This window comes from Pseudovirgaria hyperparasitica (genome assembly GCF_010093815.1).
Source record: "Pseudovirgaria hyperparasitica strain CBS 121739 unplaced genomic scaffold EJ05scaffold_10, whole genome shotgun sequence".
NCBI lineage: Eukaryota > Fungi > Ascomycota > Dothideomycetes > Acrospermales > Acrospermaceae > Pseudovirgaria > Pseudovirgaria hyperparasitica.
In genome coordinates, this window is record NW_022985558.1 from 880,027 (window position 1) to 896,102 (window position 16,076).

Consider the following 16,076-nt stretch of genomic DNA (forward strand, 5'->3'; position numbering starts at 1 on the left):
TGGTCACGCGGGGACGCCTCGAGATAGATAAGCTGATATGTTGCGGCTCATCTGAGCGGCTGACTTGCGTGCAGCGAGTGCACAATTATGCTTTTGTTTGTGCCGCGGTAGAGGGAGTGAACGAACTTGCTGTTCAAGGCTCGAGATATAATTAGTACGCAGCCCATACTGCTACAAGCGTTCCCAAAGTGGTATTTCAGCTATTTCGATGTAATTTCGACATGATCCCTACTTTTAATGACCCCAACGAAACCAGTTCTTTTGATATAATTGTTTTTGTTCCCCTTGCTCACGCAGAAATGCACAGGCAGCCCCCAGCAGCCAGCATCCTGAAGATCTGATCCTTCTACTATCTATTAGAGGCTGCTGCACGCCGCTGCAAGCTGCATCCGTCTTCTGGTCAGTGGTCACGAGCACGAGCACGAGCACAAGCACCCGCCACACAAGCTAAAAGCCACCTTGTTGTTGACATCAGGATTCTGCCCATAGTTGGTTCTTCCTCATTGGCTACGTCCTGCTATATCCTGGTCTCCAACCATCGCATCGTGTTCCACCAAGGAACCATCTCTTATTCTCTCTTGGCGTCCCGACTCTGTCGTTTCAGACCATCTCTCTAGGTGCGGCGTGTCTCTTCGACGCAGAAGCTGGAAAGTCTCGGAAGCTCATGACGCCTGGTGTCGCACTGTACACTCTATAAGATATTGATCTTCGCCCTCGGCGTCCATGCATTCTCACTTGCTCTGGTCAATTGGTGCTGGTCCGAACACGAGTCCCAATCGAATATCTGGGATTGTTCCTCCCACTACATAACATCATTTGGGATTGTTACCTCTACACGTAGGCAGATCTTCGTTGACGGAAGCAAGAAATGGCGTATCCAGATAACCAGTCTCCAAGGAGAATGCCCCCGCGAACACACTCCAATTTTATGGCTCGAACAGCTCTCGACAACGCATCACAGTTGAACCGCCGAGGCTCTGTAGCCGCTCTATCTCCCTCACCAGAAGATGAATCTGGGTCAGCAGAGCAAGATGCTCTCACACTTCGAACTGATGGGTTTGCTCAGCTGAGATCTCATACCGAGAGTCACATGTCTTACTTTTCGTCTTTCTTCAATTGGTCTCGCCAGGAAGCCAGCAGTACACTCAGGCACCGAAGACCTTCAACTCAACCTTTACTCAGACCAGAAATAGGGCACCACAGGCGTAGGCACGATGTTAAGAAAGGTCGCAGTAGCTCTTATCCGAATCCATCAGGAACATCCGCCAAACTAGGGACCTTCGCTGGTGCTTTTGTACCAACGAGTCTGAACGTGCTCAGTATCCTCATGTTTCTTCGTTTTGGGTTCATTACTGGGCAAGCAGGTCTTGTAGGGACCCTTGGTGAGTCCATCTACGCCCGATCAATCATTTGAAACAGTCTTTGGGTTCGGTGCCAACAACCTTGTACACAGTGCATCAACCTGTGCGCTCCTCAGAGGCTCCCTCTGTTATCGCCACGACCGTTGTGGCCATTGTACCATGTAATCACGCGATGATGCTGGAGAGTCTTGTAGACGCGGCCTAGATATTTTGTACCTCCCAGCACAAGTCTAGTTCTAACGTTATCCATATAGGGATGCTTATTGCTTGCTATGCTATCAATCTATTGACGACCATTGCTCTGTCAGCCATTGCGACCAATGGAACAGTCAGAGGAGGGGGAGCATACTATCTTATATCCAGAAGTCTTGGTAAATGTGTTTGAATTTACATAAGAATGTGAACTGACATGAGCTTAGGTCCTGAATTTGGTGGGTCTATAGGGATCGTTTTCTATGCTGGCAACGTTTTTAACTGTGCAATGAACGCTGTGGGTCTCGTTGATTGCTTCGTTGAGAATTTTGGTGCTACTAACGGTAACTGGTCACAATGGATGCCAGACGACTTTTGGTACAGATATATCTGGTCGACAGTGGTGCTAATAATGTGCACGGCCATATGTCTAGCAGGGAGTGGGCTTTTTACCAGAGCTAGTAACGGCCTCCTGTTAATCCTTCTCCTGGCAACTTTCAGTATCCCATTTTCGACTCTGATAGTGGCGCCATTTGAGAATTTGAAGCAGGGCGTAGAATACACTGGCTTGCGTGTTGAAACCCTTCGCCAGAACCTATTCCCACATTTTACAAAGGGTGCTGCTGGGAGCCAGCTCAAAACTCGCGAGACCTGGCAAGATCTGTTTGGCATCTTGTTTCCTGCTACGGGAGGTATATTTGCGTACGTACTAATCAGATATAATTCGGTGTAGAAGCTAATATAGCTATGTAGCGGTGCCAGCATGTCTGGCGATCTCAAACACCCCAGCAAGGCAATACCGAAAGGCACGCTTTACGGACTTCTGCTCACTTTCATATCCTATTTTCTTGTCATTCTGTCGCTCACAGCAACAATCACAAGGGAGTCGCTACGACGCAACACCAATGTCATCCAACTGGTATGTCATGTTCCCTCGAGGAAGTTATTCTCACGCAACATAGACAAACGTATCAGAAGTTCTTGTTTTCCTCGGCGAGATTGCAACAAGTCTTTTCTCATCTCTACTAGGTGTCATTGGATCAGCAAAACTCCTCCAGGCTCTTTCCAGGGATAACCTTCTGCCAGGTCTCGGAGTCTTCAGCCAAGGCACCAAAAAGGCTGACGAGCCAACCTACGCGATTCTGTTCACATACTTGTTGGCACAAGCTACGATGCTATTCGACATCAACCAAATTGCATCGCTCATAACAATGATCTATTTGATGACATTTCTATCGACTAATTTAGCCTGCTTCCTCCTTAAGATAAGCTCAGCGCCAAATTTCAGACCGAGCTTCAGGTATTTCTCATGGCCGACTGCAGCAGCAGGTACATTGATCAGCGGTGCCACTATGTTTTTTGTTGATGGCATTGCTGCGTCTGTCTGTGTGGTGGTGCTTATTACCATTTTCGTTCTCATACACTACACGACTCCCCCAAAGACTTGGGGCGATGTCAGCCAGAGTCTGATCTACCACCAAGGTAAGATAGCAGCTCTGACAATTAGATTACTACCAAAGCTAATCTTTCCCAAGTGCGAAAGTATCTCTTGCGTCTACGACCGGAGCATGTAAAGTTCTGGAGGCCGCAAATCCTCCTCCTCATCAATGACCCTCGGAAACAGTACAAGCTTATTCAATTCTGCAACTCATTAAAGAAAGGAGCCTTGTTTATCTTGGGGCATGTCATCATAACCCCAGACTTCAGTAGCACAGTCCCAGAAGCTCGCCGACAACAGGCGACTTGGACCAAATACATTGACTTTTCTAGGATTAAGGCCTTTGTAAATATTGCGGTTTCCCCTGCTCTGGAATGGGGTGCTCGAAACTTAGTTCTTAGCGCTGGACTCGGTGGTATGCGCCCGAACATCGTAGTCTTGGGCTTCTACAATTTGACCGAGTTGCGAGAGTCTATACCGATAGTCGATCTATATTCCTCACTGTCGACCAGGCCAGGATCCACACAGGAAGATCGCCAATCGAAACATCTATCGAAGAAGGCACATAAGAAACACGATGATAAACTCAGTGGAGTCCTACCTACAGATCTTGACCGTAGAGAACATGCCATCAGCGCATCAAGCTACGTTACTGTTCTGGAGGATCTGCTACTTAGATTGAAAATCAATGTCGCTGTTGCGAAGGGATTCCATGAATTGGAGCTTCCGGGACCGAAACCTTCTACAACAGAACAATTGTTACGATATCTATTTCCGAGCGATCAAGATGAAGGCGAAAGTGCTCAGAGGTATATCGATCTTTGGCCAATTCAAATGTCTGCCACTACAGAAGTCGAAGATGGTACGGAGAATGGAAAGAGTAAACATGACGTTCTGACCACGAACTTCGATACTTATACACTAATCTTACAGCTCGGCTGTATCTTGACTACAGTACCATCATATGCCAGGACTTTTAAGCTACGTGTCATAGTGTTCGTAGAATATGAGAGCGATGTGGAGGAGGAACGCGGACGTGTCGTCACTTTACTGTCGAACTTGCGAATCAACGCCGAAGTATTGGTTCTCTGGCTGGCGTCTGGACAGCTCAAAACCTATGAGGTAAAGTTCTCCTTTCGAGCAGGTGGTCGAATGGTAGCTCACGATACTAGATTATCATCAACGGGAGTACAGATGGGAACAATGCTGATGCTATTCGCTTAGTAGATGATGCTCTGAGCAACGAAGACTGGTGGCAAGATGTCGAGAGACTGCGAGGTCGTCGTGGCTCATTGAGTACCAGCCAAGAGCTAGCTAGTGTGACCGGTATTCTTGACGCGACGCAAAATTGGCCAGATGCATCTTTCCAATATGGTCGGCAGGAGCCCAAGACTTCGAGATTCGATGGTCTACGAAAGATGATACGTCGGGTAAAGGGCAAGTCTTCTGTTGGGCAGATAAGCCATCTCGGTGTCAATCTCGGAATGCGTACGCAGAGACTACCAGCAAGTCTAGTGTCTGCGCATAGTAGTGGGGAAGATTCTAGCCCGAGCGACAGTGATGATTCTACCGTGGAGTGCTCGGACAGTGATGAACATGCTGTTAGCGATGAAGATGTTCCAGACGACAGCAGGTCTGTGTCTCCTCGTCAGCAAATGATCAGTGCTGGCTCCTTGTCCAGTAGGCATGACGGATCACCAAAAACCTCTCATGCTAGGCTTGTAGATGGCAATGGATCACCAAGCCACGAACAGAACGCACATGCGTCGCCCAGTAACTCGATTTTGGGTTCCAGTCTCAAAGGGAATTCTATTAACTCGGGCACTTCAACACCACGTCGATTACAGAACTTGCCGAAATTCACGGCAAAAACTCAGCCCAAAACAAAGCTTAACCCTGATGCCGACGAGGGACCATCCATTATGTTTGACTCACCTTCACCTGATGAAGCACGAAATCCAGGTCCTTCGATCTATGACCGCACTGCTCGCGCCGCCATCGCCACAGTAAGCCCTGCAAATCTTTCAGAATCATCGTCCATGACTGCGGCAGCATCGACCTCAAAGACCAATGCATCTGGCTTCCCTTCGATGCAATCGATTCCCCTTAGTTTCAATGACTTACCGTCTCGAGCACAACATCTGATCCTCAATGAGTTGATCAGTCAGAATTCAGCACAGACAGCTGTTATATTCACGACACTACCCAGCCCAACAGAGGGTACCGGCGAAAGCGAGTTGGATAGTATCAGCTACTTGAGTGACCTGGAGGTCCTGACTCTTGGATTGCCACCAACGTTGTTGGTACACTCGAATAGTTTGACTGTAACTATGAATTTATAAGAGCCTCGAGTATTTCTTGGCTAAAGGGGCATTATCATGTTCTGCGCGGATAAGCACCTAAATGTATGATTATTATGATCACTCTATCTCAGTAGGTTAAGCGTTCGTGTATACAATGAAAGATTTCTGCGCTAGTATGTTGTGTGCATCTTTGAGCATAGCGGTATCATGCCAACTGAGGATCTGAACGTTCGTGGATCCTCCACGGCCGATCCGTGTCCAGGTATCAAGTAGGGCTCAGTACAAGAGTTCATCGTCGCATTACTATCTACGCGTCGGCACTTATAAGTCTCAGTAGCCATGTCAGAAGAAGCAGTAGAGACACAAGCAGTCAAAGTTGCAACAGAAGGTACGTGCTGCTCGCGACTCCTATAAGATCGAATACATTCCTGACTGCAAAAATCCTGTAGCTGCGGAAGCTTTCACAGACGCCTTCTACACTGCACTCCAAGGCTCTCGGCATACACTTGCGGACTACTATATTCCGCATCAGACACTGCCCGATGGCAAGATAGTCCCCAAAATCGCCTGGAACGGCAATGTCCTCCACGACGGACCCGCGGTCCAGACCTTCTTCGAGAACGAAATGCCCTTTACACACTACCAAGTGCATTCGCTCAATTGCCATATCCTCAAAGTTGCTCCCATTCAGCCGCCACCTACGAACCCGCGAGACGTAGAGAGGAATTTTTCCATCATCATAACGGTCAACGGCGATGTAAGACTAGAGGAGGCCACGAAAGGACCATTGAGAGGGTTCGCAGAGAGCTTTGTCATGGTACCGAACACGAATCCGAAAGTTGGGCATAGCTGGGTCATACAGGCGCAGAACTTTAGATATGTTGTCTGAGCGGTCGAATATAGGCAGCACATTGTTTCTGTGGAAAGTCCCGCTGCCTATGGTAAGCACGATTTGGGTGAAATGGTGCTAGGAAGCTGAATTGAGCGCAAAATCGAGGAAAGAGTTGTTTGTTACTGCGAATCATGAGCGAAACTCTTACTGGCAACCACATATGGACTCTCGACACTCTCCTATGCTGATACCCATGAGTCCAACGAACAACATAATATGACCAGGACTATATCATAGAAAGAAGCCAAACTACCCTTGATGAGTCAAGGATGGCACTCAAAGAAACCTGAATATGACGTGAAGGCTATAACGGAGTGTCCGCCCTACCAGTTCAGCCTCCTGCGTAGTTGTTACTCCTGGAAGCTGGCAAGAACTACGTCACGGCCACGCCCTGTTCACTTGAGCCTACGCCGTTCCAGGGAACATCCACAGTTAGGCTGCCCTTGCTTCAGCCTTAAATGGAGAAGCAGCACTTAACATAGAATCTATGAGCGAGGTCTTTTGTCCTGCTGTACCTACAACTCACTGGTATCCGTGGTGAGTTTCCTGGCCTTTTTTTCCCTCAAAGCCACATCCCTGCCAGCACTTCGAGGCTATCAACATGAGATGCTTCGAAGCGGGCTCCGATCGCTCAGCCGAAGTATGGATCGCGGTTAATGGAGAGAAGCGACGTGAGTACAATTCACGCCAAGATGACGAGGATGATGCTCTTTGCTGTTTCGTACCTGTCAACAATTCCGAGAACTTGGCAATTTGCGTCGATTTCACTGGGCCGACCAACGAATACTACGTTGACATCTTCGTGGATGGCCTCTTGCGCAATTGCGTCAAAAAGAAGAAGACGTCTAAAGAGGAACATTATTTCGACGCTGCCACCGCCAAGAAACCCGCCATTCTCTGCTCTTCTGGCTTATCTTGGAATGGGAACCAATTATATGAGTGTCCAATGAAAGTTGTCGCGTTGACCCGGGAGCTTGTCGCCGACATTGATGTGCATGGATCTGAAGACATTGGTGTCATCGAGATACGCTTGTCAGTGCTTCGAAGAGGTGGCGAACGATACAAACTCGACACCGACGAAGTCAGACACGCGTTCCAACGGAGCAAAGCTTCTTGCCCCGAAAGAAAGCCCGTCGCTACAAACAGAGACGACCTGGACCCAACCCACGAGATTGAGTTCACTGCCACTGCTGAGGGGTCAAAGTCGCGCACTTCTAAGAACGGGAAACTTCATGTGAACAAACTTTTGAACAATCATCGTCCGGGGGCTCTCCCATGGGCTATATTCAAGTTCTACTATCGTTCACAGGGTGAGTTGAGGCTCGTGTCCATTGGTCCATCAACTAATCCTTTCGAATCAGACGAGATCGAAAGGACTCTTGATTTCGATGTTGAGGCTGAATCCATAGGCTTTTGCTTGGCCGTAGATCCTGTCAACATTTCTCAAATGTCGCTCCTCAAAACTAATAATGGCAACACATCTAGTATCAGGGCTATGCCAGCTTTGGGTCTATGGACCGATAGCATTCAGCCTCAATATTTAGATGTGACTAAAGAGTCCATTCCCAGTAAGCTAGTTTCACTCGACGCGGCGGCCAACGAGCGTAGCGAAATCCAAGATGGCAGAGCTTCGAGTCAGGCACATTTGAATCAAGACGGTGATAGTCGGAAGGGGGATGAGCCTAGCTCGTTGCGTCACAACTATCCTCTAGCTCACTCGACTGTCATTGTCGAACGTCCTAGTACAACAATCGAAGCTCTGTTAACGCAAGAGACTGCGGTGATAGAAAACATCGTTGGGCCGCCAGCAGCTTGCGCCCCGGTTGCTGTGATGATGCGGACCCACTCGCTCAAGCCGGCACCAGACGGTCTCGATATTTCTCGACAGCGCACAGATGAGGCGGCTCAGCCACTCACGTCACATTTGAAGCGTACCAAATCTGAACTCCTTTCCAGCATACCCAAGCGTACCAGGACCGAAACCTCAGAGTCTGAAAGACGAGCTCACAAGCTTACTGAGAAGCGCCAGCACCTTGCAGAACAGATACGGAAGACTAAGCAGTCGCAAAACTTGGCACAAAAGCGCAAGGAAGCGTACTACAAGAAACAGGAAGAAGTCGATAACAAAGAACTTGCCAAGCTTGACGACCAGCTCAAAGAAGCCCTTGAGGCTCAGGGAGAATACGATCGAGAGATTGCAGGATACGAAGCCTCCTGGAAGGAACTGACTGACTCGGAGATGGAAGCTTAACGTCATTCTGCGGTATGGTATGAGCTACTTCTTTGAACTTATGGGCGCGCGTCTTTATGCTTTTTGGTATCTGGTTATCTGATAAGCCTTAGGTATGGATGCCTCTAGGTTTTACTATATGGGTCGAGGCTCAATTTGAGCAGAATTTAGCGTATCGAAAGCTCAATTAGGAATACATTCATTACGCGACATATGGACTTGAAGTGTTGTGGGAAGTATGAATGTCCCATGTTGGTCCCTTTCATCTTCAATCACAGTCTCGAACTGTGGACATCTCTCGACTCCTATAACGGTACCCTAGTTTTGCACTGGCGGACGCATATTTGCCTCAACCCTAGCCAGAAGCTCTGCGCGTGTCGATGTCTCCCCAGGATAAAGATTGCGCTGCATTAGCGTAAGAATATGTAGTAGACCATCAGCAATGTCAACAGGCTTAGACCTACAGCTTTCAGCCATCGACGCATCTGATCTTCGGTCCAATCTTTGGGATCTGGTCATGGTAAGAGACGGCGTGCTAATCTAGGCTTTCAGTGTCTTGCCACCACTTGGATCTGCCTCAGGAGGGAACATGGGGCCAGATCCCCATATTGTCCATGCACCGACGGCGGCGACGATGCCGGCAAAAGCTGGAACTTAGTTAGTATCACGAAAGACTATAAGTCCTTCGAATAAACCCACCTATAAATGCACTCTGAGGTATACTAGTTAGCCAAGATCATTCTCACTTGTGCTTTCCCGCTTCATACCTTGGATTGAGTTGCTCGATCGAGTGGAGTAGGCATTGTAATGAAAGGGCAATGGCGGACTGCTTTTCAAACGATTGAGTATCTAGAGACAGGTCAGGCTTCAAGCAAACTGTCCTTATTACCACTGGCACCAGGCAACGCCCGAGAACCGTCGTCATTTCTGCCAAGCCCGAATTAACGCCACTGTGGCTCATCAGCTCACTGCACTAGCCTCACTGACTTAGCGAAATTCCGCCCACACATTCTTTTGCCGACCTTTGACGACTCCAGACGACGAAAATCGACATCTACGAATCTCGACCCTCACACTCGCCCACCATGCCTCAAGAAGTCACCGACATCAAGAAATTCCTCGAGATCTGCAGGCGCAAGGATGCTTCCTGTGAGTGTCACCCTCTGGGCCCCAAAATTTCAATCGGCGCATGGTCTCGGTGGAGAAGTGTGAAGAACGCTTAGGAGGACATGTGCAATATTGCGAGCGACAGGACCGTGATAGCTGATTTAGGTCGCTGCATTGGGAGTACTGAGCAAGATTGCTGACAAGTTGCGTGTTCTCAGCTGCCCGGATAAAGAAGAGCAGCAAATCCAACCAGATCAAGTTCAAGGTCCGCTGCCACCGCCACTTGTACACACTCGTCCTCAAGGACAACGAGAAGTCGGAGAAGCTCAAGCAGAGTCTGCCACCTAGTACGCTCCTCTCTACAGCCGATTCGGAGCTACTTCTAACTTCGACACGCAGCCTTACAAATCACCGACATCCAGAAGAAGAACCCTAAGGGCAAACGCGCATGAGGGATGAGTCGGCAAGGCGGTGAAAAGAAATGGGTGCATCCAAGATCCTTGGGTGGGAGTTTGTGGCTTTCCATATACTGCGTGCATGGTATTAACGGATCCGGCATCGAGTGTGTCACGATGCACGCCGATGCGGCTTTGTAGGAATTGCAATTGAAGCCGATTCTTGCATGCATGGACATACTGTATTGTGATTGTGAAGCCTGTGATAAAATACTAAATTGAGTTATTGTTTAAAGGGTCTAGGAATGAAGAGAAAGTACAATGGGTATCCTATTCCGCAAGAGCGCACACGAGAAGAAGAATCAAGCACAACGATTAGATTTTCCCGGCCTGCGGAATACACTCATTACTGAGCTTTCTCACTCCCTCCTGGGATTCACGCGTCCAGCCCGCATCCTCCATCATATTTGTAAACGTTGTGTCTCGCGTTATCGACCGTCCATCTCCTGGGGCAGATAGGCCAGGCACTTGCAAGAACGAAGGCGCCGGCATCAACACATCTATCGTCTCTAAGCTGCCACTTCTTGGCAGCGGGCTGCGCTCTTTCATCGATCTGCGAGATGGTTTCGAGGTGAAGTTTACCAATGGGGGTGGCCGTGGTGAGTCCTGCTGCACCTTCGGCGACCGAGTAAATAAGGAGCGTACCTTTGGCGTACGGAGGATCGTGTTGCGCGGGCGGCTGACACTCGTACCGTTAAGGAGCGTGTTCGTGTCGCCCGTGGAGTTCTTCGTCGACGTCGTTCCGCGGCGAATAAAGTCAACTCGGGTAGCGTGGGCGGAGTCATAGATCGGGTCGCTGATCTGACGACTCACACGTCCGAGGTTTCTGTTCGAACGTGCAGAGCTGAGTGACTGGCGGCGCCTCTTGATGGCCCAAAGCATGGCGAGGGTCAGGAGGACACCCAGGATCATTCCGGGGAAGAATCCTGCAGCTATGGCTCCACCGGGGAAGGCATTGCGTTCTTTTTTGCTGCCAGATTCGGCCGGAATAGCGGTAGGATGAGAATCTGCTGTAGTGGAAGGACCGCTTGTTGGTGAAGGGGTGAGGGACACGGTCCCATTCGGCGAAGACATGGCTATACAAACAGTATCCTGGCATTCAAAACCGAGTGGACAACATGCTTTACCACAAGTCGGAAGCTTGATGCTGAGATCTGAAAGATGGACTTGATTCCCCGGGAAAGCCGTTGCGTTCTGCTGCTGAATATCGCAGGTGATCGGCTGAATGGCCTCACAACCTTGACTGCCCAGTGGGCAGCAGAGGACTGAGGTCGCACCGCCAGAGCTAAACTTATTACATGTTGAACCTTTACTACAGCAGAAGTCCGATGGGAGACCGTTGCCGCATTGCTCGAGGTTGGCGACTCCGTTACATGTTTGTTGATCTTGCCTGTGGAGAAGATTGATGGATCTGGCAGCATTCAAGGCAGTCGTGAGAGCGTGAGTAGATGGTACAACTGTAGAAATTAAACAGATGAAAGACAGCTTCTCGAATGTAGACCGTGGCATGATGGACGCAGCGTTGAAGTGACTGAGAAATGCTGGACTATCGGATATGCTCGCAGAGAAAACAAATGGGGTATCAGGAGAAAACAGCAGAGTCTAAGAACGAATCGTAAGATGCAGAGAAGACTGAAAAGAGCGGCGAAGCGCTTCGATCATATAGCAAAACATTCCCTAGCGTCATGATGGCATGGCGAACGGCACAAGGACGTCAAGCGACGAGGAAGTGAGCCCTAGTCAATAGTGCCAGCGCAATGCTTTGACTAGATACCTACAGGCGCCGGGCAGGCGACAAGTTCGAAACACATTTGGGATCTCTTGGAGGATATGGCCATGCTAAGTCAGCAGCACGACAGGACGAAAGCTCGCGATTGTAATGTAGGGCGAGCGGCTCTACGTTTGAGGTTGTGGTGTTGACCATGCGTCCGGTGCTATGATTGGCCTGTGCAATGGGCAAACCTCGCCTGATCCCTAGAAAGCAGCACTAGCGTGGTGGGTGCGGACTCCCGAACGCGATCCTCGTAAGTTTTGCCAGACGACGTCCGGAAGCTTCAATTGCCTAACAATGCTGATACGACGGTTCGCGCGGCCGCAGGCCTTGTTTCAAACAAAGGGAGGCCTATGTGAGGTATGTCTAGCACCATCAACGATTTCTTGAGTAATGGTGACATTTACTAACGACAACATTACAGAGTTGCGCTCAAGCGGCCCCGTCATGGGCTGCGAAGAAGCGACTCTTTCATCCTAGTCCCTCGCGACTTGCCGTAATGGACATACCCAAGCTGGATAACGAGCTTGATATGCGTGAAAATGGGATCAAAAATCTCTACACACCCGCAGGATTCGCGCTTGCATGGACAGACTACCAGTCAAGAATGCTGCGCATACTGAACAGCCAGATCGCCGGTACGCATTGGCTTAATGCACACAACTCATCTTTGCGCTCGGAGCGACGCTGATGTATTTCTGTGCAGAAACCAGATTGGCAGACAGCACCCCATTCGCTTTAATCCAACAGACCGCTCGCGAGCCTACACTCGCCCACATCTTCAACCATGCCTCTATGTTATGGAACAACCATTTCTACTTTAGCGGTATTTCGACCGAAGACGTTGGAATCGATGATTCCACCCAGGGCAAGATGCCCGAGAGACTGAGAAACGACATTGAAATCAACTTTGGTTCCGTCGACAACTTTGCCACCGCCTTCATCGGCCATGCACAAGCCATGTTCGGCCCTGGTTATGTCTGGCTGGTGCGTAGCCATGACAAGACGGAAATATCGTTCAAGATTCTCACTACGTACGCGGCTGGCTCTCCGCTGAGCAGTGCCCACTATCGACAGCAGTCAATAGAGCCCGGCACGACCTCGTTTGGCGGTGACCCGCGCGCGCCCACTGTGGAGAGCGCGTTAGATCAGCAGAGCGCCGGACACATTGGAAAGTATGCGGGTAATGGAGCAAGAGAAGGCCTTTACGGACAATCTCGGCATGACCCGGTGCTGTGTGTCAGTACTTGGGAGCATTCGTACATTGAAGGGTTCTTGCTAGATAAGGATGCTTTCCTTTTTAGATGGTGGCACCGAATCAACTGGCAAAAGGTCGATCAGAGGACTAGGGGTGCATCTAGTAAATAACGGTAAACCCTATGTTGGCAGGGTGCGATCTGTGGATCTACTCTGTGTAATAGTATGTAGCTTCTTGTACAAAATCAATAGACGTAAGATCAAGGCTATGGCTGTATGTTTCGGGCTTTGCCTAGTGCACATGTAGCAGGAGAGGATGGCTACTAAGACTTGCATTCATTCAGTCCTAGCCTGGTCGGCATAAGGGAATCCGCGGCCTGGGACTAGGCATGCCCTACTAATATAGCTAGAAACAAGACAGAAAATGCTCGCCCAAATGATGGAGTAAGATGTGACAAAGACAATCGGTGGAACAACGGGTATCAAGGACAAACCCTTCCAAGAACAGCACACTCAAGTCCGGCCCAAGAGAACAAAACGCATTCAAAGAGAAGACTGACCTATCAAGTCCGATTAGTACCTCAGACGCCGCAGTCATGCCAAGAAGTTATAGAGATATAAAAATTATGATTATCAGGCCGGCCGCTTCCTCGCCGGCTATTTCGGCGGAACGGATTCATCGCCCACCGGCTCCGCGGCTTGATGCCCCTTATGCGTCGAGCTTCCTCCGGCCAATCCTTTCAAGTGCTCCATCTTACTCTGGCCCTTCATCGCGGCGTCTTTCTTGACGCGAGACAGGAGGTTCTGATCGCGCTCTTCGCCGTCCCTCTCCTGCTGCTCGAGAGCCTCCTCGTCACTGCTACTCGTGCTGCTTGAGCGGCTCAGCTGGGTGAAGACGATGTGGTCACCCTCACGCTTCTTGCGCTCGCGCTGCTCGTCTTTCATGCGCTGCATGCGGTCGGCGTCTTTCTGGCAGTCGAGCGTGACGACGTGCAGGCCGGGGAGGTTGTGGTGCAGGAATTCCTTGAGCTTGGGCAGGGTTGCGGCGTTGGGGCGGTATGTGCCGGAGTCGTTGTCGATGACGAGTTCGTAGTAGGACGGGTCTGTGGGTGGGTCTTCGTCGGGCGGTCCGCCGTCGATGTCGTTGGGTGGGTGAGAGGTGTTCTCGCCGCCTTCTTCAGGTGGCGCACGATTGCGGTGCTTGAGGCGACGAATGAAAAATTCGCCGCTGAAGGCGATGTAGATGCTCACGTCGCTGTGCATGGTGTGCTTGCTAAGCATGTCGACGCCGAACTCCTTGCCGGTTTCGGTGAAGCGAAGGAGGGAGTCGAGAGTGAGAACGTAGGTATATATCCTGCCGCCGTTGTCAAAGTGGACTAACTCGAGGAATTTCTGGGTGATGGATTTTTTATCCGGTAGTATTCCGTATACTGTGGAGCGATCGAAATTGTAGACACGAGCATGCTGATGATGGAGTGCTTTGTTGAAAAGGAAACCCATGAAACCCTTCTTGGTGAAGCCTGACTTTATGAGTGGTCGGAATTCGACATATCTGTGGTATAGCTCATCCGGCACAGGGCCTTCGAGTTGCAATTGATTTGCTTGGAAGCTGTTCCTGTATTAGCACTTTTCAAAAACTCAAGCTGGTTCATGTCGCACTTACTTGTATCTTTGAGCTTTCGGTTTAATGTTATTTTCAGTCAAGTCTCGGGACTCTTTCCGATTGGCTATCCTTCCAAGTAATGGAGAGTAGTGTTTCGTGAACCAGTTAGGACGTAGCGTATAGCACTTCCCACCACTTTCACCTGGCGTCTTGCCTAACATCTCAATGCTTATATAGAGATACCCGTTTATATGTTTCTGCTGGCTTATACATACAGCTATCCAACGTATGAGATATGCACGCTTGCTACCCATGCGCTTCCTAAGCTTGTATCCGTGATCTTTGATACCCTCCCAGTGTTCGTCCAAGGGCGGAATTGTAACATGTACATTTCCGAGCCGGTCGTCATGATCAGCCGGATCCTCGTCGTAGAGGCGAGCCTTCAGTATGGCACCCGATGCAGGTACGTTTGCGACGACCCATTCAAAGTTCCACACTGGGTCGCATTCTTTCCGGACAGTGAAAGAGCGCATACGCAAGGGTGGATCCTCTTTATGGCGTGTCTGCAGCCCGGTATTGAGCTGTGCAAGCACATATGGATCTGAGGAAAAGCTGCTGTAGTCGGCCATGGGGAGATTCTTCGCGCGGTGGAATGTTATCTTAAGGGTGTAGCCTGGCGGCGCATAAGGGACTGGCGTATCATCGAAACCGCCTTCAGGCTGCCCTTCCTCAGAGCTCTTCTTCGCGCTCTCCGACTCTTTCTCGCCTTTGCCATCACCTCCTCCTTGTTGCGACTGCTCTCGGGTTGCGCCATATGGCGCAAGCTTCTCGTTGTCCGCTGCAGACATTGGGCCTATGCAGTAGTCCTACGGCCTTTGTTCGGAGTTCGACGGTTAGAGCGCTGCGGAGCACGGTAGGACAATGTATGGAGTGCGAGGAGATACCAGGAAGACAGTGACACAACACATGCGACACAGTATAAGAGCGCCTGGGGTCTGGAAATTAGGCGCACAACAACTCAGCTCAGAACGAGCCGCAGCAGCAGGAAGCAGGAAGCGGTGGATGAAATGAGGGCTGGGAGCGGCTTATGAGTAACCAAGCATTTCTAGCCCCTTGGCAAAAAGGCTTGTCGAAAATCCGCTCCTTGACGCTTGATGATTGATCGCCTTGATGCATGCACGATACGTAGCTCGATCTGCACGCAATCCATCTCTGGAGCCTATCGTTTGCGAGGAGTCTGCCGACAGGTTTACCGGCGAGTGTACTGCCGAGTCCATACACACATCTGTCTCTTGGCAATGGAGCTCGTGCAATCAACACGCAGGTCCCACCTCATGCCGTCAATCCGTTCCAGTGAGACAAAAGTGAGAAAAGCTATTGAGGTAGAAAGGTCTGTGCGAACGAGGGTATGAGCGTTAAGCTTTCTTCCATACCATGTATCTATTTGACGCGTAAAAACCGGTATATGATAGTCCAAATACTGAGGTAGCCCACCACTTCCAAACACACTAAGTGGAGTAGTATTGA

The 16,076-nt window shown here is 49.9% G+C and overlaps 8 protein-coding genes across 8 annotated transcripts; 5 read left to right on the top strand and 3 right to left on the bottom strand.

The window, feature by feature from the left end:
- Positions 1–868: 868 nt before the first annotated feature.
- On the top strand, positions 869–5,333 carry EJ05DRAFT_501598 (uncharacterized protein; the record flags this gene model as incomplete). Its single annotated transcript, XM_033747136.1, has 8 exons — positions 869–1,382; positions 1,454–1,522; positions 1,616–1,732; positions 1,781–2,255; positions 2,307–2,472; positions 2,516–3,035; positions 3,089–4,113; positions 4,164–5,333. 8 exons carry the CDS (start codon positions 869–871, stop codon positions 5,331–5,333), a joined length of 4,056 nt encoding a protein of 1,351 aa, XP_033599508.1.
- A 300-nt stretch (positions 5,334–5,633) lies between these two features.
- On the top strand, positions 5,634–6,183 carry EJ05DRAFT_487048 (uncharacterized protein; the record flags this gene model as incomplete). The annotated part of the gene is made up of 2 exons (XM_033745585.1): positions 5,634–5,682; positions 5,744–6,183. The coding sequence occupies 2 exons, from the start codon at positions 5,634–5,636 to the stop codon at positions 6,181–6,183; spliced, it is 489 nt and encodes a 162-aa protein (XP_033599509.1).
- A 383-nt stretch (positions 6,184–6,566) lies between these two features.
- Positions 6,567–8,720, top strand: EJ05DRAFT_54464 (uncharacterized protein). Its single transcript, XM_033749738.1, has one exon. It carries the CDS (start codon positions 6,788–6,790, stop codon positions 8,435–8,437), a length of 1,650 nt encoding a protein of 549 aa, XP_033599510.1. The 5' UTR covers positions 6,567–6,787; the 3' UTR covers positions 8,438–8,720.
- Positions 8,721–8,956: 236 nt separating this feature from the next.
- EJ05DRAFT_501601 (uncharacterized protein) lies at positions 8,957–9,219 on the bottom strand (the record flags this gene model as incomplete). The annotated part of the gene is made up of 3 exons (XM_033747137.1): positions 8,957–9,063; positions 9,116–9,128; positions 9,184–9,219. 3 exons carry the CDS (start codon positions 9,217–9,219, stop codon positions 8,957–8,959), a joined length of 156 nt encoding a protein of 51 aa, XP_033599511.1.
- A 264-nt stretch (positions 9,220–9,483) lies between these two features.
- Positions 9,484–10,245, top strand: EJ05DRAFT_477285 (60S ribosomal protein L38). The gene is made up of 3 exons (XM_033744215.1): positions 9,484–9,565; positions 9,742–9,870; positions 9,923–10,245. The coding sequence occupies exons 1-3, from the start codon at positions 9,502–9,504 to the stop codon at positions 9,973–9,975; spliced, it is 246 nt and encodes an 81-aa protein (XP_033599512.1). The 5' UTR covers positions 9,484–9,501; the 3' UTR covers positions 9,976–10,245.
- EJ05DRAFT_477286 (uncharacterized protein) lies at positions 10,183–11,822 on the bottom strand. The gene has a single exon (XM_033744216.1). The coding sequence runs from the start codon at positions 11,485–11,487 to the stop codon at positions 10,294–10,296; it is 1,194 nt and encodes a 397-aa protein (XP_033599513.1). The 5' UTR covers positions 11,488–11,822; the 3' UTR covers positions 10,183–10,293.
- A 180-nt stretch (positions 11,823–12,002) lies between these two features.
- On the top strand, positions 12,003–13,213 carry EJ05DRAFT_477287 (manganese and iron superoxide dismutase). Its single transcript, XM_033744217.1, has 3 exons — positions 12,003–12,109; positions 12,174–12,387; positions 12,456–13,213. Exons 1-3 carry the CDS (start codon positions 12,047–12,049, stop codon positions 13,115–13,117), a joined length of 939 nt encoding a protein of 312 aa, XP_033599514.1. The 5' UTR covers positions 12,003–12,046; the 3' UTR covers positions 13,118–13,213.
- A 1-nt stretch (position 13,214) lies between these two features.
- On the bottom strand, positions 13,215–15,618 carry EJ05DRAFT_477289 (uncharacterized protein). Its single transcript, XM_033744218.1, has 2 exons — positions 14,610–15,618; positions 13,215–14,555 (listed from the first exon to the last, which is right to left on the bottom strand). The coding sequence occupies exons 1-2, from the start codon at positions 15,395–15,397 to the stop codon at positions 13,604–13,606; spliced, it is 1,740 nt and encodes a 579-aa protein (XP_033599515.1). The 5' UTR covers positions 15,398–15,618; the 3' UTR covers positions 13,215–13,603.
- Between the last annotated feature and the right edge of the window lie 458 nt (positions 15,619–16,076).

Coding starts and splice junctions, on each gene's coding strand:
- EJ05DRAFT_54464 (XM_033749738.1), top strand. CDS start 6,788: ATGAGATGCTTCGAAGCGGGCTCCGATCGCTCAGCCGAAGTATGGATC.
- EJ05DRAFT_477287 (XM_033744217.1), top strand. CDS start 12,047: ATGCTGATACGACGGTTCGCGCGGCCGCAGGCCTTGTTTCAAACAAAG. Junction 12,110..12,173: donor CAAAGGGAGGCCTATGTGAG/GTATGTCTAGCA, acceptor ACAACATTACAG/AGTTGCGCTCAAGCGGCCCC. Junction 12,388..12,455: donor ACTGAACAGCCAGATCGCCG/GTACGCATTGGC, acceptor ATTTCTGTGCAG/AAACCAGATTGGCAGACAGC.
- EJ05DRAFT_477285 (XM_033744215.1), top strand. CDS start 9,502: ATGCCTCAAGAAGTCACCGACATCAAGAAATTCCTCGAGATCTGCAGG. Junction 9,566..9,741: donor CAGGCGCAAGGATGCTTCCT/GTGAGTGTCACC, acceptor GCGTGTTCTCAG/CTGCCCGGATAAAGAAGAGC. Junction 9,871..9,922: donor CAAGCAGAGTCTGCCACCTA/GTACGCTCCTCT, acceptor TTCGACACGCAG/CCTTACAAATCACCGACATC.
- EJ05DRAFT_477289 (XM_033744218.1), bottom strand. CDS start 15,397: ATGTCTGCAGCGGACAACGAGAAGCTTGCGCCATATGGCGCAACCCGA. Junction 14,556..14,609: donor CCGAAAGCTCAAAGATACAA/GTAAGTGCGACA, acceptor ATACAGGAACAG/CTTCCAAGCAAATCAATTGC.
- EJ05DRAFT_477286 (XM_033744216.1), bottom strand. CDS start 11,487: ATGCCACGGTCTACATTCGAGAAGCTGTCTTTCATCTGTTTAATTTCT.